Here is a 26,729-nt window from a genome sequence, read left to right as displayed (position 1 = left end):
AAATGCAAATCAATTCCACAATGAGATGTCAATTCATACCTATTAGTATGGTTATTATTAAAAAACAAAAGACAACTGTTCAGGATATGGAGAAAGAGCAACTCTTACCTACTATCATTGGGAATAAAAAACGGTGAAGGCACTATGAAAAACAGTATGGAAATTCCCCCCAAAATTAAAAATAGAACCACCATATGATGGAGAAATCTGATTTCTCTTTCTGTACCCAAGCGAATGGAATCCCATATTTATTAAAGCACTATTCACAATACCGAAGATGTGGTAATAACCAAAATATCCATTCAAAAGATGAATGGTTAAATTGTATATAAAATATATATGTATAATGGAATACTTTAAAAAGAAGGAGATTTTGCAATATGGGAAAACATGGATGAAACTCGAGGACATTATGCTAAGTGACATAAACCAGAAAGGCAAACACTGCATGAATTAATTTATCTGAAGCATCTAAAATAGTCAAATTCTTAGCATCAAAAGTGGAAGTTGGTTTCCAAGGTTGGAAGAGGGAAAGCAATGAGGGAAAAGGGTAGCTATTATTCCATGGAGGAAGAGTTACAGGTAAATGAAATAAATAAGATCTAGAGATCTGAGGCACAACATGGTACCTAAGTCAGTAATTATATATTGTACTATTAAAAATTTGATAAGGAGCTAAGTCTAATATTAAGTGTTTTTTACCACATAAAATAAAATTTAAAATATAATACAGTAAAGTAGATTAGAAAATTAAAAATAAATAAAATAATAAAAATGTATATTCTCATTTTTTTGCCTGTCTCACCATATTTCACTCCCTGTTCCCTCTGGCAGGGGAACCACCAATTCTGCACTGAAGAGCTCTGCATGGAGTCCATATTGAGAGCTAAGGTTTTACTTACCTGTAGTACTGCTTTAACAGGTCTGGATATTAAGCCTCCAACATACACAGTGTTGGGAAGCAGGGGCCGAGCAAATTCAAGGGCAAAGTCAGAGTTAACAAACCACAGCTCTGCTTTCTTTAGGAGATGAGACAAAACTGGCCTAGAGCCTTCTGGGAAATGTTCCTTGATGGTGCTGTCAAACGTAGACTGGATTCGCCATTGCTTTATGGAGAAATCAAAGAGCATCAGAAAATTCTTCACTCTGCCCCAGAAGTCCATGTGGTCGGTTAGCAAGGAATTGAATACTGGAACATAAGACACAGGGTTTGGTAGTCCAAGGTCCACACTGCCAAAGGGAGTGGGAAGAATCGACACAAATGGCTTCCCAAGCTTCTCAGCAACCAGGAAAGAACAGAAGTCAAATGCTTCAACAAATACCAGGTCAAAGTTCTCATTTTTTAAGAAATCCATGATATCACTTCTCCTTAGCAAATCACTGCATCGAATCCCCAGTTGTCCCATTAACTTTACAAAGTTGTCAAATGCTCCTCTGTTTAAAACAAGAGTAATGACAAATATTCATTGAAGGTGTTAATTTGACAATACTTAGGAGAATGTTTGGCTCAAAGAAAATATCCCATTATCTGGCAGCAGCCCACCTATTTTACCAGTGTTCAAGGAATACTCTGCTCTGGGTGTTTCTGCTTCTTAAAATGTTCTCACTTCCTCCCCTCCCCTTTCTCTGGCCAATCCATATGCCCACACTAGCAAAGCTAATTTAGGTCCTTCTGCATTGAAAACATTCTCTGTCACTAGTAGATCTAAAAGTCCCATGTCTAGTTGATCCATTCTGTGATGTTCTGTTTAAATTTCATTTGCATACTGACCTTTTCTGAGTGACTGTCCTGTTTCCTAACCAAACTGTGAAAGTAACTTCAAGGCATCAATATTCACGATGTAGCCTTTATTTGAAACTGGGTATATCCTAAATTTGACAGATTACCTCACACAACAAACTTTCTAATGGTAATATTAGAATCCAACTTCTAAGCTGAACATGAGATTTACATCTTCCTACCTGAAAAGATTAACATTTAAAACAAAAATAAAAGCCTATTTGAAGCTAACTACTACCTTTCCACATCATTCCAGATGGAGTATTCATACTTATTCCAAAAGTTCATGCTAAAATTTTACCAATATCTATTAAGACTCCTGCCTATGGCACTATTCCAGGAACTATTCTCTCAATGTTTTCCCATCAATGCCTGCAAGAAAAATGATCTTTTTCATACAGCACATAGGCAACAGATGAGAATATTCCTGACCAGAGATTACAGGTCAGGTGCTTTGGAGACCCATGGGTCTCCTACTTGAATGAAGGACTGAGAGAATCAATGACCTGGCAAACTTATAACCTGTACAACATTCCACCTTATCAGCCCACTGAAAGAAGACCCACAGGTGAGAGCTCATTAACAATATGAAGATGCCTACACATGCTATAGAATCAACTACAAGTGAAAACAGATAATTAACTGAAATTATCCTCTATAATATTTTAAAAGATTTTCATAAAGAATGATTGCTAAATATTATTGACAAATTCAGGATATGAAGTACAAAGTCCTCTAAAGTAGAGCATGAATCATATTGAAATGAAGATAATACATTGAAAAAATACAGGAAAGTACTTCGTTCAGTATCTTGCACCATATTTAACATGTGTGTGAAACCAGTCTTCAAGGGGCACCTGGGTGACTCATTTAGTTAAGCATCTGACTCCTGATCTCAGCTCAAATCTTGATCTCAGGGTTGGGAATTCAAACCCCTTGGTGGGGTCCATGCTGGGCATGGAACCTACTTAAAAACAAAAACTGAACAAAAAAAAACAGTCTTTGACATAATAAATCTGAGGAGAAAGAGATGAGACTTATAATTCAAACATATATGAGTAACAACACAAGATAAAATAGACAACGTTTCAAATGAGTACTTTTAGATCAGATCTCTTACAGAGGGGAGAATTTGGTCTTCTAGTTTGACTAAGGAATTGGGCTTTATGAAAAAAGCCAGACTTTAGGACCACCTAGAAGCAAATAGAATTTCTTTACTTTTTTAAGATTTTATTTATTTGAGAGAGAGAGCGCACATGCAAGTGGGGGAAGAGGCAGAGACACAGCAGACTTCCCGCTGAGCGTGGAGCTCAACAGGGGCTTGGCAGGCTCAGTCCCAGGACCCTGAGATCATGACCTGAGCCAAAGTCAGATGCTTAACCAACTGAGACAACCAGGCGCCCTACTAATAGAATTTCTAGGGAAAGAAGGGGGATGGACATTAGGTCTGTGTATTAACCAAACAAGGGATAAATTTGGGTCTTTACCTTCAAATGTCAAAGATGAAGAACTTTCTATACACCTCAGATAATGACAAAAATCCCTCAGGTTACTCACTGATTGTATATCACCAAGATATTTGAGTTTTTTAAATGAGTTTAAAAGACAGTGGTTCAAGGCATTAAATAACAATATTCATAAGCATCTTTCTATTCTTGAATTTATGTGAGGAAAAGATAGGAAAAATAAGTATAACCTGGTGGTTCTCATTGCGTACCAACAATAAGAAATTAAGTTGTCTATCCCAACTTCTGTGTTATGGAGAATATATATGCAAACACTGTAGATGGAATGTTGCAAGGAAGATCCGGAGGAACAGTCCCCCTCACTATACAGAAATACATTCATGCTTTCAGTGGAAGAGCCACAGGATACACAAACTGAATGATTGGTAGTGCAAAACTCTACTCCATCCATCCACTGCCACCATCATTGATCTCCCCATCCATCTACTCATCCATCCATCCATTCATCCACCCATCCATCCATTTCTCTTAAACTCACACTAAGAATCCATGCATGCAACTATTCATCCCTATCACTAAAATGGCAAGTCTTTCATTCAGAGAATAAAAGAAATTACCTGCCATGCAAAGCTTCTGTCACAAAGAAATCAAAAGTGTTATTAAAATCTTTTCTATGATCTTCAGGTGGAAGCCAACTGATAACTTTGTATGAAATTTCATTCTTTTCTAAAAATAAAAATAAAACACCAATAAAGAAATGTTTAATTGTACCATACAACCCAAATTAACATTGGCATGATGATATCATGGTTTCTTTATTCCAAGGATTGTATATATATTCAAATGTTTGCTTTTTGAACTTTGGTTTGGTTTGGTTTTTCTGCTTTCTCATTTCTTCAATCATGCAACCTGCTAAACTTTACTGAGAACCACATAATGATATAGTCACTTTTATTCATTTTAAAGTACTGGAAGTTTCTACTTAAAATTTACACTTAAAGGTATAATTATTCACCATTTTATAGGTGAGAAAGGAGTGCCAGATAATTTGTCAAGAGTGCACATATAGCGAATGATATACTTTGTATTTAAATACAGATCTTATTTTATGCCAGCTCCCCAGTCATTTCTCATTTAGAAAAATAAATGATTTTCATTAAAATTAAAAGTGATACATGCACAGGTTTTTCAGTCAGCCAAAAAAATACCAACACCTAAATTTAAAAAAGGAGTCCTCTGCAGCCCTACTTCACATCCTGGCATTTCCCTCATAACTCATGTGTAATAAAGTCTGACACCATTTCTTAGGTTGGACTGATGACAGCTTTCAAGCTCCATCTCCCCCTTAACCTTCTGTGACATACCTTGGCCAACAGAGAAGAAAGCCTCAACATGCCATCCTTTATGTGAGCAAGAGTGTCAAGCCAAGCAAGCCAGACCCAAGTAGGGGAATCCTCACCTCCACCCTACTCAGAAGCTTCCATAATTGGCATTTAGAGACAAAAGTATGGGTTTAGCCTTTCAGCGGTCCTGGTCATGTGTCTCACATAAACCTATTTTCTGTGTCAGCTTGGATTGTGCTTCTGGATCCCAGCATGAGCCGTGATTGACACTAGGCTAGGTAGAACCCTGTGACCAATGGTTGTGTGTCTCAAGGACTGCCCCCATTATAAACAGTGCTCTGGGTAAGACTGATACCGTTTACAAGCCCACAGAATGGTGGAAGAAGAGTAGTCACTATGTCATATGATGAGATTCACACCTGTGAAAGTAGAAGGCGCATCCAACCCTAGAAAATGCCTTTGCTACTGCTGCTGATTATATCTCTGTAGCTAAAAGTTGATTAACACAGTAATGGGGAAAAACACTGACGACGCCCCCATGGAGTTAATTCAAAGAGTTCATTCAAACTCAGGTTAATTTCATGTCTCTCAAAATCACCACTAGGCAGGCCCCTAGTCTTGATGATACTAATTGGGACATTCTGATGAAGAAACTTAAAAATATGAGCAGGTTAAAATGGACACCATCCCCAAAATACCTCTAATAATAACCCAAAGAAAGAGGAAAGAGAAGGGCAAGGCAGGGTGGGAGAGTCAGGAAAGAAATTAAAACAGAGTTCTCAGTTTTGATACATGTGGAATGTAACATTACTTTAAAGAAAAACTTTGTAACAGAAGAAAGGCACAGATTGGTTTTTGCGCCTTTAAATCAGAGCTTCTAAATACTTTTAACATCAGCTGAGATGAGCCACTGACAAACTTTAATGGTCTTAATCAATACTGGGGCAAAAATAACAGGATGAGAAGAGCCCACTAAATATATCCAGAAAATTTCGGTACTCTTAGGAGTCAAAAATGTTCGATAGAGGACAACTTTACATGCCCTATCTTAACTACTGAGATTAAATATCCCATAGTCATAACAGCCATTTTTTACATTATTTCCTAGGGGCTATGATTGCTCTTGATATGTAACAAGTCAAAAATTAAAATAAAATTAAAGTTTTGGCATTTACAATCAGCTTGACAAAAAGGGACCCTTTGGATCTGCCCAACATATTAAAACTGTTAATACAACCCATAAACAGTGCCTTTAAGGATTAAATCCCATTCTAAATAATCTGTTAAGCAAAGGAGTGATTATCTCCCCTGGCTTTCCATTTAATGGCCTAGGTTAGACTATTCTTAAACCAGAAAAGAAGTAATGATGCCTTGCAGTGGATTACTATAACGTTATTGTGCCATGACACATCATATTAAGCCCCCCTCATTTCCAATGTTATTGAAATTGCTGACTACATCTAAGTAATAATAGATACTTTACATGCATAGATTTGGTGATATGTTCTGTCAACTCTTATTTCAACAAGCTCTCAGCTGCAGTTTCTCTTCACCTTTGTCTTGGCAGGATACAAATCACTTGTAACTGGCTTCTCATGGACTACCTCAACAGCCTTGCTCACAAGCTTTGCTGGCAAGACCTTAACCACCTTCAACTTTCTCCAGAAACACATGTATGACACTGCATTGAGGACAACCTTCTTTTGCAGAGATTCATTGAGCACACTCATTCAGGACACAAACATTCACATAGGAGCTCACAAGAGGGATGTGTTGCTGCCCTACACAAAGCACAAGCCATGGCACCTCAGCTGAATTCCTGGAAAGAATTACTTGTCAGGTGAAGGTCTTTCCATCCCTGACACCATCAAGAAACAACTATTGGGGTTCCACTCCCAGCATGAGAGTATAAGGAGATTTCCTGGACACACATTCAAACAGAAACTGGTGAAAGTTTTCTTTTATATATACACACACATATTTAACTACATATATATATTCTGAAAGCAAAAGATAAGTCAAAAGGTAGTAGTGAAGATTCTGAGAAGATAGTAGAGCACCAGGAATCTGTCTCCCCACCTAGATAACAATTGACTGGCAGAATCTGTCTAAAACATCTATTTTTGAACCTTGCAGTCAACTTCCAGGGAAGGCCTTAAGTGTAAAGTGCAGATAAGTTTAGTTAATTTCAGGTATTTCAGCTCTGATCACAGTACCAGCTACCCATCTTCCGCATACCTCTCATGGCAGGCAGCTGAACATGTGTTTGTAAAGCAGCTTGCACATAGGTTTCAGGAGCCAGAATGGGTTAAAAAGGACCTTCTCCAAATCTCAGGTATCTGTGCTCTGACTGTGGATTGCTGCTTCTGATCACAAAGATGCAGACGAAGAGTAGGCAGCAATGTTTTCACATCATGCTCTTTTTTTTTTAAGCATATTCCATTCTGGCTGAATGGACTTCTAAGGGTCTTAAAAGACTGATGTCCTTTTTTTCTCCCCGATTTTTCTGTTTTTCCTCTTATGGGAGACAAACATTAAGGGCTAAGACATTGGACAAAAACTACATATATGATGAATTTAGAAAGTGTCCACTTATGTCCAGGAAAAGGTTCAGAAAAGACCTAAGAGACCAAAATTTACACCTCACATTGATCCTCACCCAAAGGCAGCCTAAAACAATCACAAAATAAAAACAAGAAACAAAATTAATTTTAAAAGATCTGCAAACCCTGGAGAAAGGAGGAGAGTCTCATCTCCAGATTTAACACATTGTTAAATTCAAATGGTCGGTGTTCAACAAAAAACTCAAGACACACCAAACAACAGGAAACTGAGGCCTATTCAGAGGAAAATAATAAATCAACAAACTGTCCCTGAGAAAGACCTGATGGCAGATATACTAGATGATGACTTTAAAATAACTGCCATAAAGATTCTCAGAGAACTAAAGGAAGATGTAGAGAAGGTCAAGGAAAAAAATGTATGCAAAATAGAAATGTCAATAAAGGCACAGAAAATCCAAAAAAAGCCAAAAATAAAATTTAAAACTGAAAAATGCAATAAATGAAATGAAAATTTCACTAGAGGGATTCCAAGGCAGATTTGAGCAAGCAGAAGAAATAATCTGTGAACCTGAAGATAAGACAATGGAAATTATCAGGTGTGAGGAACAGAAAGTTAAAACATTGAACAAAAGAGAATACAGCCTAAGGGAAAACATGTGCAGTGTGGATGCTCAGAAGAAGACAGAGATAAAGAGATAGAATATTTTACATAATAATGGCTGAAAGCCTCCCAAACTGAATGAAAGATATGAATATAAACATCCAGGAAGCTCAACAACTCCAAGGAAAATTAACTCAAACACACACATTTTAGTCAAACTTTAAGAAAGACAAAGAGAGAATATTAAGAGCATTAAGAGAAAAGTGACTTATCACATACAAGTGATTGTCAATGAGATGATCAATAGATTTCTAATCAGAAATTTTGGAGGCCAGAAGGCAGTGGGCTTATATATTCAAAATGCTAAAAGAAAAAAAATGAGCAACAAAAAATTCTATGTCTGGCAACACTGTATTTCAAAAGTGAGGGCAAAATTAAGACATTCCCAGATAAACAAAAGCTAAGGTAGGTCGTTACCACTAGACCTATACTGACAGAAATGTTCAAAGGAGCCCTCCAGAAAAAAACGAAAGGATACCAGATAGTAACTCAAAGGTGTATGGAAAAATAAAGATTTTTTTTTTTAAAGATTTTATTTATTTGAGAGCAAGAATGAGAGAGAGAGAGAGAGAGAGCGCATGAGAGAGGGGAGGGTCAGAGGGAGAAGCAGACTCCCTGCCGAGCAGGGAGCCCGATGCAGGACTCGATCCCGGGACTCCAGGATCATGACCTGAGCCGAAGGCAGTCGCTTAACCAACTGAGCCACCCAGGCGCCCCAAAAATAAAGATTTTAATAGAGGTAAATGCATACGAAATTATAAAGCTAGTATAATAGTAATGCTTTCTTTTTTTAATGTAAATTTTTTTATTTTATAGTGCTTAACCTATTTTTTAAATTTTATTGTTATGTTAATCGCCATACATTACATCATTAGTTTTTGATATAGTGTTCCATGATTCATTGTTTGCTCCATTCAATATGTGCCCTCTTTAATAGCCATCACCAGGCTAACCCATCCCCCCACCCCCTCCCCTCTAGAACCCTCAGTTTGTTTCTCAGAGTCCATAGTCTCTCATGGTTCATCTCCCCCTCCAATTTCCCCCCCTTCATTTTACCCTTCCTACTATCTTCTTCTTTTTTTTAAATATATAATGTATCATTTGTTTCAGAGGTACAGGTCTGTGATTCAACAGTCTTACACAATTCACCACACTCACCATAGCACATATCCTCCCCAATGTCTATCACCCAGCCACCCCATCCCTCCCACCCCCCCACCACTCCAGCAACCCTCAGTTTGTTTCCTGAGATTAAGAATTCCTCATATCAGTGAAATCATATGATACATGTCTTTCTCTGATTGACTTATTTCGCTCAGCATAATACACTCTAGTTCTATCCACGTCATTGCAAATGGCAAGATTTCATTCCTTTTGATGGCTGCATAATATTCCCTTGTGTATATATACCACATCTTCTTTATCCATTCATCTGTCGATGGACACCTTGGCTCTTTCCATAGTTTGGCTATTGTGGACATTGTTGCTATAAACATTGGGGTGCACATACCCCTTTGGATCACTACATTTGTATCCTTTGGGGTAAATACCCAGTAGTGTAATTGCTGAGTCATAGGGTAGCTCTATTTTTAACTTCTTGAGGAACCTCCATACTGTTTTCCAGAGTGGCTGCACCAGCTTGCTTTCCCACCACCAGTGTAGGAGGGTTCCCCTTTCTCCACATCCCCGCCAACATCTGTTGTTTCCTGACTTGTTAATTTTATCCATTCTCACTGGTGTGAGGTGGTATCTCATTGAGGTTTTGATTTGGATTTCCCTGAAGCCAAGCGATGTTGAGCACTTTTTCATGTGTCCATTGGCCATTTGGATGTCTTCCTTCGAAAAGTGTCTGTTCGTGTCTTCTGCCTATTTCTTGATTGGATTATTTGTTCTTTGGGTGTTGAGTTTGATAAGTTCTTTATAGATTTTGGATACTAGCCCTTTATCTGATATGTCATTTGCAAATATCTTCTCCCATTCTGTCGGCTGTCTTTTGGTTTTGTTGACTATTTCTTTATGCTACCTAGAGCAATCTACACATTTAATGCAATCCCTATCAAAATACCATCAACTTTTTTCAAAGAAATGGCACAAATAATCCTAAAATTTGTATGGAGCCCGAATAGCCAGAGGAATGTTGAAAAAGAAAAGCAAAGCTGGTGGCATCACAATTCCAGACTTCAAGCTCTATTACAAAGCTGTCATCATCAAGACAGTATGGTACTGGCACAAAAACAGACACACAGATCAATGGAACAGAATAGAGAGCCCAGAAATGGACCCTCAACTCTATGGTCAACTAATCTTCGACAAAGCAGGAAAGAATTTCCAATGGAAAACAGACAGTCTCTTCAACAAATGGTGTTGGGAAAATTGGACAGCCACATGCAGAAGAATGAAACTGGACCATTTCCTTACACCACCCACAAAAATAGACTCAAAATGGTTGAAAGACCTAAGTGTGAGACGGGAATCCATCAAAATCCTAAAGGAGAACACAGGCAGCAACCTCTTCGACCTCAGCCGCAGCAACTTCTTCCTAGAAACATCACCAGAGGCAAGGGAAGCAATTGCAAAAATGAACTATTGGGACTTCATCAAAATAGTAATGCTTTCTAACTGCACTTGTGGTTTCTACGTGATTTATGAAACTAGTACATATTTAAAGCCAAGTATTAGTTTAAAAACAAGTGTTAGATAAACTTTGTATCTCCAATCAAGTTTTCTCTGTAATTTAATATACTAATGCATTTAAATTAATGATAGTTTATGATTGGGGGCATACAATGTAAAAAAATGTAATTTTGTGATATCAACAATTCAAGGGGGTTAAGATGAGCCAAGCTTTATAGGAAGAGAATTTTTGAATGTTATTAAACTCGTAAAAATTAAAATGTGAGTGACATATATTTATCATGTTAAATTAAATCCCCATGGTAACACACATAAAAATTAGCTATAGAGTATACACAAAAGAAAATGACAAAGGAACTTAAACATTTCATAACAAAGAATCAACTAAGCATAAAAGAAACAGTAATAAAGAAAGAAAGGGACAAAAAAGCCATAAGACATTAAAAAATAGCAAAAGGACACACATAAGTTTCTCCTTATCAGTAATTACATTCAATGTACATGGATTAAATTCTCCAATGCAAAGACAGATATTGGCACAATGGATAAAAATACAGGAACCAATTGTAATAGCCTTGTGTGGTGACAGATGGAAGCTACACTTGTGGTGAGCACATCATAACATGTACAGTTGAAAAATCACTATGTCTCACAGCTGAAACTAATGTAACATTGTGTATCAGCTGTACATCAATAAAAAGTAATACTTTAAAAAATTAAAAATAGAATGGGTTAACAATGGGGGAAAGAGGGTGTGGGGTGTATGGGAGCTTCCTGTACTATCTTTGTAACTTTTCTGTAAATTTACAATTATTCCAAAATAACAAAATGTATTAACAAAAAATAAATAAATACGAAAACAAGAAGCTCACAAACATTCACACAAAGAAAATTATGATCCAACTATATATACTGTCTACAAGAGACTCGCTTTAGGTCCAATGACACAGACAGAAAGGGAAAAGATGGGAAAAGATATTCCAAGCAAGGAATAAGCAAAAGAAAGCAGAAGTAGATGAGCAAATGCCAAACATAATCGATTTTAAATCAACTAAGATTGCAAGAGACAAAGGACATTATATATTAATAAAGACTTAATATGGCAAGAAGATATAACTATTATAAATTCATAGGCACCTAATGAGAGACCATCAAAATAGCTAAAGCAAAAGTGGGAGAATAGAGAAACAGACACTTTTATATAATCATTGGAAATTTCAACACCCACTCTCAATAATGGATAGAAAAACCAGAAAGAAGATCAGTAAGGAAATAAAAGACTTACACACATTGATCCACTAGATGTAGCAGACATACACAAAACACTCGACCAAACAACAGCACACACATTCTTCTCAAGGGTACACGGGACATTTTCCAGCAGAGTCCATTGTTCGGCCACAAATAAGTCTCAATAGATGTTAACACACTTATCACAGGCTATTTGACCACACCAGGATGAAGTTAGAAATCAACAACAGACAGAAAACCGGAAAATTCACAAATTATGGAAATTAAACAATACCCTTTTAAATAACTTATGTATCAAAACGAAATCACAAGGGAAATAATAAAATACATAGAGACAAATAAAAATGAGTATACAACATAACAAAATTTATGTGATGCACAAAAGAAGGAGTTAAAAGGAAATACAACTTTCAGTGCCTATAATAAAAAGGAAGTTACCAAATCAATAAACTATTCTGCCACCTTAAGACCCTGGGGAAGAAAGTGTACTAAACCCAAACAGGAGGTAGAATTAACAAAGATTAGAGGGAAACTAATAAAATTGGAAATAGAAAACCAACAGGAATCAATGAAAGCAGAGCCAGTTCTTTGAAAAGATCAAGAAAATTTACAAACAAGAAAGATACAAATTATTAGGACCAGAAATGAAAGAAGGAACACCACTAATGACCACACAGAAATATGAAAAGGACCATAGGAGAATTCTATGAACTTAAGATGGCAGTAAATTAGATAATGGATGATATGGACAAATTCTTAGAAAGACAGAAACTACCAAAGTTCACTTAAAGAAGAAAAAGACATTCCAAAGAGACCTATAAAGAGGAAAGGTTGTTCCATTTGGGTAAAGAGCACAGAATCTCTTGCCATATAGATATCCAAAATTTAAATGAAGGTTACACATGTGTCTCCACACACCAAAGGCACAATACATAGCCTCAAGCACAACTCCTTATCCTCTACAGATTTTCAGACATTACTGATCATGACCAAGGCACTGATTGCCTTCTCTCCATGCACAACACTGATCTTTTGAACAAGACATTCAGTGAAACATTCAACTCCCTCACCAGTCTCAGGCAGCAGGTCTCATAAAATGCCATAATGACTTACTTATACCAGTTCAAACTGAAATAAATGAAACACAGAACACTCTGGGCATCAGTCAAACATGGGGTGAAGGGAAACGGCCATTCCAGCCCTAAGACTGACCACCATAAAAGCCCAAATGCATCTTCCTTTTCCTGCTCTCTCAGTGTATGGTTGGACCAGATTGAGACTTGCTTTACTCTCTCCATGAAGCCTGATTATATTATTAATAAACCATTGTGGTTTTTCTTAAAGATTTTATTTTGAAGTAATTTCTACACCCAAAGTGGGGTTGGAACCCACAAAGTTCAGATGGTGAGTCGAGCTGTTGAATAAGCCAGCCAGGTGCCCCTAATAAACCATTTTATAACCTCTTCGTGTGTATACAAGGCCATAAGTCTCAACATCCAAACCTAACTTTGGGATGGGTGGAGAGAGCCTGTCTCTCAGAGTGGCTAGAACAATTTAGGAAGAAACAATACGAATTCTAACCAAACTCTACCAGAAAATTGAAAGAGGAACACTACCTATTATTCTATCAGGAAAGTATTGCACTGATTAACATTGCCAGAAAAAAAGAAAAGAAAAGAGAATCACATAATGATGGCCCACATGGACACAGAAATAAAACTTTAAACCAAAATTTAAGCAAACTAGGGGAACCTGGGTGGCTCAGTCAGTTAAGCGTCTGCCTTCAGCTCAGGTCATGATCTCAGGGTCCTGGGATCCAGCCCTGCATCGGGCTTCCTTCTCAGTGGGGAGTCTTCTCCTCTCTCCCTCTCCCCATGCCCCGCTTATGTTCTCTCACTCTTGCTCTCTCTCAAATAAATAAAATCTTTAAAAAAATTTTTTTTTTTAATTTTTAAAAAAAATTTTAGCAAACTACATCTAAAATTACATAAAAGTGAAAATACACCTTGACCAATTAGTATTATTCCCACAATATGTTTAGTTTAACATTTGAAAATCAATTAGTGCCATTCATTATTTTGACAAAGTAAGTTAAAAAAATCATATATTCTTACTAATACATGTAGCAAAAGCATGAAATGACACTTCAACAAATTAAAAAATGTGCTCTTCAAAAGACACTGGTAAGAGTGAAAAGATAAGTCATGGACTGAGAAAAAATATTTGCAGATTTATAGCTCATAAAATACTTACATCCAAAATATATATCAAGAACTCTGAAGACTCTAGAATAAGAAAAAAATGGCCCAATTTAAAAATGGGCAAAATTTGGGAAACACTCCATCTGTGAAGATATATGGCTGACAAATAAGCACATGAAAAAAACGCATAGCACCATCAGTAATAAAGGAAATGCATATAAAAAGCACCATGAAATACACCCACACATCAATGGCTAAAAGTAAAAAGACTAACCATATCAAGTATTGACAAGGATGTGGTGTGCATGGAACCTGCAGTCACTTCTGATGAGAATGCAGAATATTACAGCTTCCCGGGAAAGAGCGTGACCATTTCTTAAAAACTTAAACATATACTGAAACTATGGTTCAGCCACTGTACTCCTAACAATTAATTTGGAGAAAAGATAGTACATAGTCATAAAAGCTTGTACACAACTCTTCAGAGCACGTTTATTTGTAATAGCTCAAAACAGGAGACAATCCTAATGCCCATCAACAAGCAACTAAATAAACACATTGTGGTAATTCACGCACAGAGCACTATTCAGCAATAAAAGGGAATGAACTCTGCATACACATGCTATAAAGGAAACTCAAAGTATTTTTTGCTGATGGACCCCTGGAATGCTCAGTCAGTTAAGCGTCTGTCTTTGGCTCAGGTCCATCATCCCAGGGTCCTGGAATGGAGCCCCACATCTGGCTCCTGGCTGAGCAAGGAGCCTACTTTTCCCTCTCTTCCTCTTCCTCAGTCCCTTCCCCCACCTTGTGCTCTCTCTCTCTCTTATATATGAGCTCTCTCAAATGAATAAAAGCTTTAAAAGAAAAATAAATTTAAAAAATTTAAAGATATATTTTTTTTTGCTGAGCATAATAAACCAAAATAACGGTACATGATTGTGATCTCATTTATATAAAATCTACGTGATACACTCTAACACATGGTGATATATTAAGGATTGACTGGCAGTGGGGAGTACAAAGGTGGGAGGTTCCTGAGGGGAGATTGCAAAAGGACCTTAGAAATCTTCTGGTGGAGGAACAAATATATTTGTTATCTTGATTATGTTGATGGTTTCACAGGTAGATACGCACGTGTGTCTATATATATCTCTCTCTCTCAGCATATGTATACGTCCAAATATATCAACTTGTATATTTTAAATATATGCAGTTTATTATATGCCAATATTACTTAAATACAAAGATTTAAATAATGAAGATAAGGAACTTCAGTCTGTGGCACAAGAAGGCCACAGGACCATATTGAAATTCCTACTTTAAACAGCTAAATAAAACCAGACCAAATGCATGTTAAAATGGTTTTTAGATATTGTACCCCAGGTAGCACACAACATTCATGGATGGCTGGAGAAAACTTCCAAGATACAGCTCATGGAGGAGGCACCCAGATGTGGCCTGGCCATCTCCTGAGGGAGCACTTCAGATTTGGGAGAGAACATGACAGCTAGAACTCACAAGGCAGAATACCAGAATACCACAAGAGAGCTATAGGGAGAGAAAGCTCTGGGGTTGGGGTCTTCCTGAGAACAGTCAATGCAAACATGGGAGGAAACTACCCAAGGCACCATAAAGAATAAACAGAACAAAACCCAAAGGTTATACAGAGCCTCTTTTCAAGCTGCTACTCAGCCTTGACAGTTAACGAAGATCTAAAGGAAAGCTCCCTGATCAGCTAGATAAAGATGCATTTTGATCTAAGTCCTGTAACATTCTCTCAATAGGTTCTAAAATTCAGAGGGAACGGTGGTTGTAATTTATTAAACTCTATAAACCCCAGTAATAAGATTTGACCTGGGCTCGCCTGGGTGGCTCAGTTGGTTAAGCATCAAACTGTTGGTTGCTCAGGTCATGATCTCAGGTTCCTGAGATGAAGCCAGGCATCAGCTCCATGCTCAGCAGGGTCAGCTTGGGATTCTCTCCCGCCCCCTCTGCATCTCCCCTTCACTAGCTCTCTCTCACTCTCTCTCTCTCAAATAAATAAATAAATTTCTTTTCTAAAAAAGGAAAGAAAGAAAGAAATTGACCTCACCCTGATAACAGCAGACTAAGATACGGGGTTTTTTAACTCCCAGGGCTAAGGTGTGCACTACTTGATAGATTATCTGAGTAGCCCATGAGTCCAATCAAAGCCTGAGCTCCAACACAAGGGCTTCCTTACGTTAGCTGCTGATTTGCTCTCCTACCTCCACACCCAACAAAAGCAGAACTAACTGGCTGAAAGGGGTAGAACTATCTAGTCCCAATAATGTGCCTCTAGGCAAAACTTTGCTTCAGTGTTTGTAAGCAAGCCTCTGAATCAATGATGTAACTGCACAGATCCCCAAAACAAAGAAGACCTGTCACTTGGGGAATGTCTACCTGGTAGACGGAGAGGTAGAGCAAGCTCTCTTAGGAAAAGGGAGAGTCAGAACTGCAGACATTTAAGTCTGCTGTAAGGTGGCATCTTATACCTGTGATTTCAATTACTGATTGAAATAATCTTACAAATCAGTATTAGAAACTGAGGTTACTTCAGTATTTCTGAAGTCATTTATTCATTAAAGTTGTGAATAAAAACCCTTTAAGGAAATTATCCAAGGGGTGGTTAATACAGGTTTAAAAAGTTTTGATACTAAGTGTTGAATCAGGTCAACAAAAATAATCCAATCACATGTTCCCTTATTTGCAGACCTTTACCAAAGTCTACTGCTGAAGAGAAAAATAAATAATCCATTTCAAAACCTCAGAAATTCCCAGTGAACGGTAAATATTGCAAGAAATTCTGGACTATTAAAACTTGGAACCAAGAATAAAACTAAGGGAATCCATGGGTACCCTGGATGGTGTGTAGTTTGAGTGTGGGCATGTGTGTTAAAGTGGTAGAGGGTCTAAAGCTCTCAGCAGTTCCTCAGTCCCTGGGAACCAGCAAAATGAAATGATGATGGACTACAATTACCATGGTTGGCAGTCAAAGCAAATACATAATCAGACTGACAAGGCAGATACAAAGGAATGTGTACAGAAAGGATATCTAGTGTGAACCTGATCTAGAGGCTGATTAAACAGCAACAGAACCTGAAGTTCATCTTCAGAATTTCATAATTGCTCAGACTTGTTTTTCATCAGAAGTGATTAATTTTGGAATTTTTTTTAAATTAAAGTTTCAGCAATTCTGAATGAGAAACCCAGAGCTTAAAGTTCCAGATCCACCCACTCTATTATTAACCTGCTGTGTGGACTTGAACAAAACTTTTGAGTTCTCTATGTCCTTATCTGTCAACAGAGAAGAATGACAAGACTGATGAGCTTCATCTTAGCTACAAACTTTTTGGATTTTTTAAAATTTAAATTCAATTAGCCAACATATAATACATCATTAGTTTTTGACATAATATTCAATGATTCAGTAGTTGTGTATAACACCTTACACCAGTTAGAATGGCTAAAATTAACAAGACAAGGAACAACAAATGTTGGCAAGGATGTGGAGAAAGGGAAACCCTGTTACATTGTTGGTGGGAATGCAAGCTGGTGCAGCCACTCTGGAAAACAGTATGGAGGTTCCTCAAGAAGTTAAAAATAGAGCCACCCTATGACTAAGCAATTGCACTGCTGGGTATTTACCCTCTCGAGAACTTCTGACATCACTATGCACAAGTCATGGGCTGCCACTGACACCTCAAGAATATAGGGTCATCTCACTGATAGATTCTGATCCTAGGACATGACTAAAAGAGATCCTTTAAAAAAGCTTTCTTAAAGTTCAGGTCTCATAACAGGAGTAAAAATAACCTATGAAACAGGATGAGAAGATCTCCTTACATAACAGAAACTATAAATATGGCTGAACACTTCTGTTCAACACAATTAAAGGCACACCACAGAGTCGTAGTTATCAAAATGATCAATAATGATATGTAGAGTTTTGCCTAAATGAAGTGACACCTAGCTGAGGGGGTAAAACATGGAGTTATGGCATGTGAAGGCCAGGTCTACAGACCCTAATATGATATCCAGCAGGTAACATAAACATACACACACACATTTTTCCCCTTAATTCAATATAGCTAGATTCAAACAGATTTTATGCTAAGCAGAGCTATACAAAAGACATTGTTTCTCTGGGATAGAGGAATTCAATGATTACCAAAAAAACAACCAAACAAAAAAACAAAACAAAACAAAAAAACACACCTGGGATTAAAAATTCTTCTCCATAAAGAAGCATACTGACATTATGACCATGATCTTGAAGAATCTGAGATACCCGGTCCAGCAGTAGATAATGGCTTCCACCTAGGAAAAATACGAAATTTCATTTTGTAAAGATGAGAGCAGAGGGTCTGAAATTGATGTGGTGGATAGAGAAATACAAGATAAGAGGACAGAGAGTGGACGGTGAACAGAGGAAGATGAGTTTCTTCAGTTCCTCTGTCTCACTTTAGGTCAGCAGCAGCCAAGACACCTACACAGTGTCTGCCCAAATCTTAACCTGTGGAAGTCCCTCATCAAGATTTCCTTTTGTGACTCATGGTCTCCATGTCAGTGTGACAAGTTTTTCTTCTTAGGCCTTAGGAGTTCCTGATCCTAGGTACATACTGATTTTAGCCAGCCCTTATGGGGACAGAGTAGAAATTAGGTAGAGTACTGTGTATGGGAGTGGGAAGGGTTCCTATTGGTCAGAGCTCTTTATGGAATCCTTCCCTTTGGAAATTTATGTTAGAGTCAGACTGGACTGGGACCTTGAATATCAGTCCAAGAAATAGCCACTGGAGCAGAAGGAGGTAGACCCACCACTTAGAATCAAAATCTTTGAGATTCAAAAATAATTTAGCAGGATGTTTCCAGTTGGAGCTTGAAAATTGCTGAACATCAAATTAAGGCATTCAGGAGAACTGTGGGCTCTTGGGCAGAACTACAGGATCTTGCACAGGACAGACTGGGATAACACCCATCCTAAGGGTCCTGAGATTCTAATGAAAGAGAAGCTTGATCTTCTGGGGAGGTACAGGTTCTATCACTGCAATGACTGTGTTAAGACCATAAGCCATAATGGGGATTTTTGTTGAATCTCTGGGGTCAGTCGCGGAGTAAGTCAAAGTAGGAGGAAAGCAATAGAATTTGCCCACATAGGAAGTGGGGATTGTTTGGAAGATGAAGCTCTCATGATGATTGGGTCGGCATAGAGGGATGTCGGACTACAGTAATAGTGTGTATCTGTGGAAATTAGTTTTTTATATCTATACTTGTCTTGCCTGAGGTAACACCAGTTACATAAAACACAAACCCCTACTCCCTCATACTGCCTTCTCTGGCTCACATTAAATCCGTGGAAGAAATGGATACAAGGGAGAAGCCATCCCACAGAGGCAGCCACTCCTGAGGGTCTTGGTGAGCCCAATGCATTCTGGGCCAGAGACGGGGCTTCCAGTGCTTCTAAACCACACCGGCTCCCTCCCAGAATCCAGAGGACACGTATTTTCAAGTAGTGAGGAAGCTCTTTTTTCCTGCTACTTCTATCATTAAAAACTAGACTTAAAATAGAAAACAGTTTTTTAAATACTTATTTTTAGGAATTCCCTACTGTAAAGAGTAGAGTTTGGAGAAGAGGACGGGTTTGAGGTAAGAGACAGTGAGTAAAGTCTGAGTGTGTCCGTCAGGGAGGTCTGATGTGCTCTTGCAAAAGGCTCCTAATTTCCCTGACCCTCAGTTTCCCTGTCAGGAAATAAAAGGGGGATGCCTACACTTACTGCCCAATTAGATGAAATTTGTGGTTTCTTCCAGCTCTAGGATCCTCAGATTCAGAGGGATCGAAAAGTGATCCCGAGAGCCCCCTATCCTTTCACAATGGATCCAAAAAATTCATGGGGAAAATCCATCCTATGATGACTCATTATCCTAATAAATGTTCCTGTTTCCCTTCTGTTCCCTTTGGGGAAAAGTAGGAGGACAAAACTCAGTTGACAAAACCAACTGTTTCAGGGTCCTTCAAAACCTTCCAGCAGCAAGGGCAAAAGAGAGAGGGGGCTCTCAAGAACTTGATTGTTGTCCTGGGGCCCCCTCCTCTGCCCCATCAGTCTTCCAGGTATCCTATTAATGACACACTTTCAGTCTGTGCTGCCTCCTCCAGCTCTGAGCCCCCATCCTTGGCCTCCAGGAGCCCAAAACTGACCTCAACTTCCACTTTCTACTGGCATCTATTCCGCATCCCAGATTTTTAGGGTGTTCCTCTGAAAGTATCCTCCTTCATTGGAGTAGATGGCTTAAGGTCTCCAGGTCAGCACTGGATCTAAATTCTGGCCCTAGCTATGTACAATGGGAAGCACTTCCAGAGCAGATGAAATGAGAGGAAAGGACACCACTGATTTCTCCACAACTAACTTCTCCACCACCAGCAGGAGGGACCCCACTCCGCCACTCCAGGCCCACTCTGTCTTCTCCCTCCTCTAACCTGGGACCCAAGCGCTGTATGGAAAACCACATAGAATGACCATCTGACCCATGGGTATGTGCCTGAGTCCTGGAGCAGGTGCCTGGGATGCAGCTGTCTCTGATTTTCCTGCCAAACACTCACCCAGTGAGGATACAGTCAGAATTTTGGTGGTCTCTGAGAGCAGGAACCCCAGCAGAAGGAAGCCTGCTAGCAACAACATTCTCTTCCCCACCATGCTAGCTCCTGTACCAGCTGTGTCACCCAGGCCTGTGCCCAGAGCCCTGTGCCCTGAGCCCTGCACAGTGACCTGTGGGCTCTGGGGACACGTGCTTCACTGGCAGCCAAGGAAATGTGCTGGCAGGCATCTGTGAAGAGGAGAGGGGTGGATCCCGCCTGTCTTCTCTTCTGTTTGTGACTTCTGGCCCTTCTGCTCCTCCTCCCAGGGGCTTGCTCTACTGGTTAATCTGTCCTCTGTCTCCCTAACCTGGAGCAATGGGAAGGAGGGGTTAGTGAGCTCTCCTTAACCCCTCTCTATCCCTGATATCACTGCACTCTCCATAGAGAAGATTCTCTGAACCAGGAATGGTAGGGACCTTAGGAAGTCACTTCCAAGAGAGTTCCACCCCCAGGTGACTCAGTTCAATCTCCATTTTAGGGAAATTGTTATGAATTTTCCACCTCCTAACTGCTCCACTGACCTCATTGTGACATCCCCATGCCCCATTTCCCCAGGTACCTGCTTAAAATCTTTGCTAGTATTCCAATCTCAAAATCCCAAAAGCTGATTCTCAAAAGAAAATTACCTGCATTTATTGCTCAGCGAGTTTCTTTGGAAAGTAACTATTGGTAACAAGTGCTAGTGTCTCCCAAGTGTTAAGCCCCCTAGAGAGCCAGGTCTTGACCTGAAGCACTGAACCCTCGAAAGGCCACTCTGTAATTCTGAATGGGCATCACAAAATAGGACTGGGAAGTAGGAACCAAGAAGTTCTAGTCTTATAAATGTTTGAACTTATTCATTAGAAAGGTTGTAAAACTCTCCCAACATTATTCCAGTTTTCCCTTATACTATATGATTGCATTCATGTGCATTCACAATTATCATCTGTTCAGGTATTCTATCTTCCCAGTGAAAAAATTTATCTTAATCTTCATTAGGAAGGCACCATTTAATATTGATGCAATCACATTACTTTGTCTACAAACCTTATTCCAATCCCTCCAATTGTCTGATTAATATCCTCTGTTGTGATATGAATTTGCTGGTGCAGGAGCCGATCCAGGATTACACATTGCGTGGAGTTATCAGGTCTATTCATCTCCTTTAGTGAGAATTGGTTCTCGGCCCTTGTCTTTCATGTCATTGATATGACTTTATTTTGAATGATGGATCCCAAGTTGTGTTTGCCTGATGTTTCTCATTATACTTCAGGTTACTAGGGAGTATGGTGGGAATACCACAAAGGTGGTGTTGATTTCATCTAGTGAATCACAATGGGAAGCACATGATGTCAGATGGTCCTGTCATTAGAAATAATAACTCTATCCCCTGTTTAAGGTGGTGTTCACCAAGATTCTCCATTGTAAAGTTGCTATTTTTTACCCTATAATTAGGAAGTAAGACATGGGGAGACATTTTGAAGCTGTGTAAATATTCTGTTCCTATCAAATTTTACTCGCTCATTTTATCATCTTTTATACTTCTTACCTGAAGCAGTTATTACAGTCATGGTGGCCAATTGGTGATTTTAACTGCATTTTTCTTTCTTTTTTTCATGTTTCATTGTATTGTTACAAAAACCTTTCCTTTGCCCCACCTATCTAGTTATCAATCCATCCATCCATCAATCAATCTATATACCTATCATCTGTCTGTATCAATTTGTTATCATTATTTATTCATTGATTTATATTTATTCAGTGGTCTATCATCTCTTACTCTCATCATGTATCAGGTTACTCCTGCTTAACCTCAACCATTTTGGAACTTTTTCTTTATTTCTTGCACGCTATTTCCGGACTCCTCTTGTACTTTTCTTGTCTTAAAATCTGTCTTAAAATCTTCCATTTCTCAGAGACCTTTTAGTAAGAAATGGTATTTAGAAACCTGGCTGTGGTTGACAGAAGTGCTCATTGCTAATTTAGCTCCACTGTTTATAAATGCTTCTCAGTGGACAGAGTTATTAAATAGATATATATATGGGTATAAATATTACAGATGTATATTGCCATATTTGCATTTGTGAAAAACTGTGAATTCATAGTGATACCTTCCATTCCAATACACTACCACAGAGGTGATTTTAAGCCTCCCCATTTCCACATTAGTAAATTCCCCTTCTAAGATTAAGAAATCTCCTTTCAACATCTTTGGTATATTTACTCATTTGCTCAATCGTGCTATGCACTGATAAAAGGTTACCATATACTCATCCACCAACTGCGAATATCAGCCCTACCCAACAAAATACTCAAAAAATAGTCTTCTCAAAAAATAGACTTTTTGCAATTCTTTTTTTCTTTTAGACTGACAAGACAGATATTCAAAGCAATATGTTCAAAATGCAATTGTGTTCACTGATGTTTTTTAGTACACTACAATTATGCTACAACATTTGAAAACATTTTGGGGGTGCCTGGGTGACTCAGTTGGTTAAGCATCTGCCTTCAGCTCAGTTCATTATCTCAGCATCCTGTGATCAAGTAAGGCATCAGGCTTCCTGCTCAGCAGGGAGTCTGCTTCACTCTCTCTCTCTCTCTCTCTCTCTCTCTCTCTCTCTCGCTCTCTCTCCCCCTCTGCCCCTCCCCACCGCTCATTCTCTCTCTCAAATAAATAAATCTTTATAAAGAAAGAAACATTTTGAGTTCCCTTCTTTCTGTTTGTATTCCATTTTAGAGTTTTCTTCTCCATTATTTTTGTTTTAAATATAATTTTTTATGTAAAATACTAACATGCTTTGGAAAACCAAACTATGTAAATACAGAAATCCATAGACCTTCATTTGTTTCCCTGACCTTCATGCTATTCAAAAACAGCCTTATAGATAATCTATCACATTATTCTGTTTTTCCTTCCTCTCCTTTTCTTTTGCAAAGGAATGCAGATAGATTTATATTTCTACTCCCTCCCCCCTTTCTCTTGTCTTAAACATAAAAGTTAGTTTATTATATTTATCTTTAGACTATATTCTTTCTCTTTTTAAAAGATTTTATTTATTTTTTTGACAGAGAGAGAGACAGCGAGAGAGGGAACACAAGCAGGGGGAGTGGGAGAGGGAGAAGCAGGCTTCCCGCTGAGCAGGGAGACTGATGCGGGGCTCGATCCCAGGACCCTGGGATCATGACCTGAACCAAAGGCAGACACTTAACGACTGAGCCACCCAGGCGCCCCTAGACTATATTCTTTCTTACTGAGTGGATTACAATCCAGTCAACATTAGTTTAAAGTTATTTTGTTCAGTGTAGCTGCCTACCGTTCCAATGTGTGCATTTACCATAGCTTCATCCCTCAATTTTAATAGTTTTTTTAAATGCTGGGAATAGTAGTCCTGTATATGTAATGAAAGTTACATATATTTCTCTATTTCATTTGTATTTTGACCCTACTTGTAGTGATTTAGCCGTGCAAAAGTATTTTAATATTGTCAAATAAATTAGGTAACTTTTCTTTGTGGCATCAGGATTTTTAAGTCGTACTTAGAAAGTCTTCCCATACACTGAGGTTATGGAGAAATTCACCTTTTTCTTTTAGCCTCAGTATGTGGTCATTTTTGTATTAAATAATGTGTTTAGAGCTCACTCTTAAATATGGTATTCGATATGGATCAAATATTGTCTTTTTCTAAAAGATCACCCAGTATTCTCAGCACTATTTGTCCGAGCCACCATGCCATGTGCTATAACAAGTCCCTGACTGTTGGGGTTTTAGAGTTTCTAAATACAGACACATAAATGTTAACAAACAATTTAAAATAGTAAGGAAAATGCTTCAAAAGAGGATAGACAGTGAGCTCTGTTGCGGGTGTCGAAGTCAAGTCCAGTCACACTAATGTGAACATAAATGTAAAATAGATGTTTGGTAGGAAGAACATGTAGTTTTTTGTTCCAACAAAAGCCGAATGACATTTCTGAGAGGACACAGCTGGTCAAAGACACGACGGTACAAACAACACAATGTGCTGGGGTGGGTTGGACAAAGCTTCCCTCCTTTGCCAGATTTTATCAGGATCCTCTGAATCCTCTTCTAGACTAAGATTCAACTTTGGCCAGCTGCCCTGCCCTTGGCCCACTGAGCCTGCATTTAGCAAAGAATCTGCATCTTCCAAAGGCCCATCCTGGTGCCTTCTACAAACAGGAAATCAGTCAATGTTGGCTGAATCATATTGTTGAACTGGGCAAAATGCACTCATATTAAGGGCATTCAAAATATGAAATCTGCCTTTCAGAAAGAGCTAGTTCCTTCAACTAAGTAGAAGTTTGCTTGAGAAAACAAGTGTTCTATTTACCTCCTTTTACATGGATAATTGGTTGACACTTAAATAACCATCTCACAGTAGCCTGTGATTAGGATGTGATAAGCCAAACAATAGAAGATTGACATGGGGGGAAATCACATCCATAGAGCATTTAGCGTAACTAGGCACACAAAGAACCAATACCCGATCATGGTTGGTGCTAATGTAGAAACAGATAAGCAGAAGAATCGCTGCATTATGAAAGGAAAGATAAATGACAGATTAAACTTCATTCAGCATCTTAAAACATACCTTCAAATACATGTATTTTATGTGTAGTTCCTTACTGCATGTCATCTTTCATGCCCATGAAAGATCAACAAATTAAACATTTTGCCTGTGTTTATAATTTCTCAAATGTGTTATTTTAGGTTATAATTATGGAAAGACTTCAGGTCCCACTGACAAAATAAACTTGAATTAAGTCTGAACTCAAACCCTTACTCTGTTTACCATCAGTCCTCTGATTCTCCAGGCAGTAACTCCTACTGTTATACACACGTATCTCCTCCCTCATCAAAACTCTACTAGCTCTACTATTTTTGAAATTACTGGGGCACCTGGGTGGCTCAGTTGGTTGAGCTTCAGACTCTTGGTTTTGGCTGAGGTCATAATCTCAGGGACCTGGGCTGGAGCCAGCACCAGGCTCCCCCACTCAGAGGGAAGTCCTCTTGTGGATTCTCTGTCTCCCTCTGCCTCTGCTGCTCTCCCCATTCATGAGGGCATGCTCTCTCATTGTCTCTCTGGAGTAAATAAACAAATCTTAAAAAAGAAAGAAATTATTAAAATGTATTTGTGTTTCCAATTATATTCAAATGCAGCAATGAATCATGAATACTACATTTTTAAGGACTCAGAGAAAGACACTGAGAAACACATCTCACACACAGAAATTTTAAATCAAATCAATTTTAAAGTATAATTTGTATACAAAAAAACTGCATCCATTATATAGATATAATACAAATGTTACTACATTCACCTAATAGGCATGTAGTTTTTCTCTTAGTCTGGGGTTATTATAAATAAAGCTGTTAAGAACATTTGTGTACAGATTTCCATGTGGACATAGGCTTTTATTAACTTAAGTAAATATCTAGAAGTGGAATGGCTGGATCATGTGACAAGTGTGTGCTGAACTGGGAAACTGCAGAGCGATTTTCCTGTGTGCCTGCACCATTTTCACGCCTGACTCAGCAATAGAATGGGTGTGAGTCCCAGTAGCTCCGTCTTCCTGCTAATTATTCATATGATCAGTCTTTTTAATTTTAGTCATTCTAGTAGATGTGCTATGGTACTAGGTCTTATTTTGCATTTCTCTAATGACTAACATGTCAAGCAATTTTTCATATGATTACTGGCCATTTGCATATCTTCTTTTGTGAAGTGTCTGTTCAACATTTTTTGTCCATTTTTGTAATGGTTGTAAGATTGTTTAGATATTCTAGATACAAGTTTTTTGAGAAATGTGCTACAAAATTTTCTCCTAGTTGATGTTAATTTTTGTCTTCTCATGTATGCCTTTAGAAGATTGAGTTTTTCATTTTGATAAAATCCAATATATCCAATGTTTTTCTCTATGATTTGAGCTTGTGTGATCTGAATAGTAAATCTCTGCAACCATAGGACTTCAGTGACTTTCCTTTAGAAAGTTCATAGCTTCAGTGTTCACATTTAGGTCGATGATACACTTGGAGTTAAACTTTGTGTATGGTATGCAGTAACAGTCAATGTCCTTTGGTGTATGTCATTAAGTAAAAATCAAAGACCATTCCAGTACAATTTGCTGAAGAGACTTTTCTTTTCCCATTGACTGGTCTTTGCATCTTCTTCATAAATCAAC

At 38.3% G+C, this 26,729-nt stretch overlaps 1 protein-coding gene across 3 annotated transcripts in view; it reads right to left on the bottom strand.

Moving 5' to 3' along the window:
• Positions 1 to 20,610, bottom strand: part of LOC114204865 (UDP-glycosyltransferase 3A2-like) — a 28,957-nt gene extending 8,347 nt beyond the window's left edge. The window contains exons 1-5 of one of the 3 annotated variants that reach the window (XM_028098085.2): positions 20,517 to 20,610; positions 18,137 to 18,238; positions 16,640 to 16,645; positions 3,864 to 3,972; positions 903 to 1,434 (exon numbers count right to left, since the gene is read on the bottom strand). In XM_028098085.2, the coding sequence (XP_027953886.2) occupies positions 903 to 1,434; positions 3,864 to 3,972; positions 16,640 to 16,645; positions 18,137 to 18,238; positions 20,517 to 20,610 (843 nt within the window). Of the gene's footprint in view, positions 1 to 902; positions 1,435 to 3,863; positions 3,973 to 16,306; positions 16,318 to 16,639; positions 16,646 to 18,136; positions 18,239 to 20,516 lie in introns of all 3 variants that reach the window. The other 2 variants (XM_028098086.2, XM_028098087.2) reach the window with 2 other exon arrangements.
• Positions 20,611 to 26,729: the final 6,119 nt, after the last annotated feature.

This window comes from Eumetopias jubatus, unplaced genomic scaffold (genome assembly GCF_037043125.1).
Source record: "Eumetopias jubatus isolate StellerSeaLion01/CBP00866 unplaced genomic scaffold, mEumJub1_p1.0 scaffold_5, whole genome shotgun sequence".
In the NCBI taxonomy this organism is placed as follows: Eukaryota; Metazoa; Chordata; class Mammalia; order Carnivora; family Otariidae; genus Eumetopias; species Eumetopias jubatus.
This window is presented reverse-complemented; position numbering and strand designations above follow the sequence as displayed.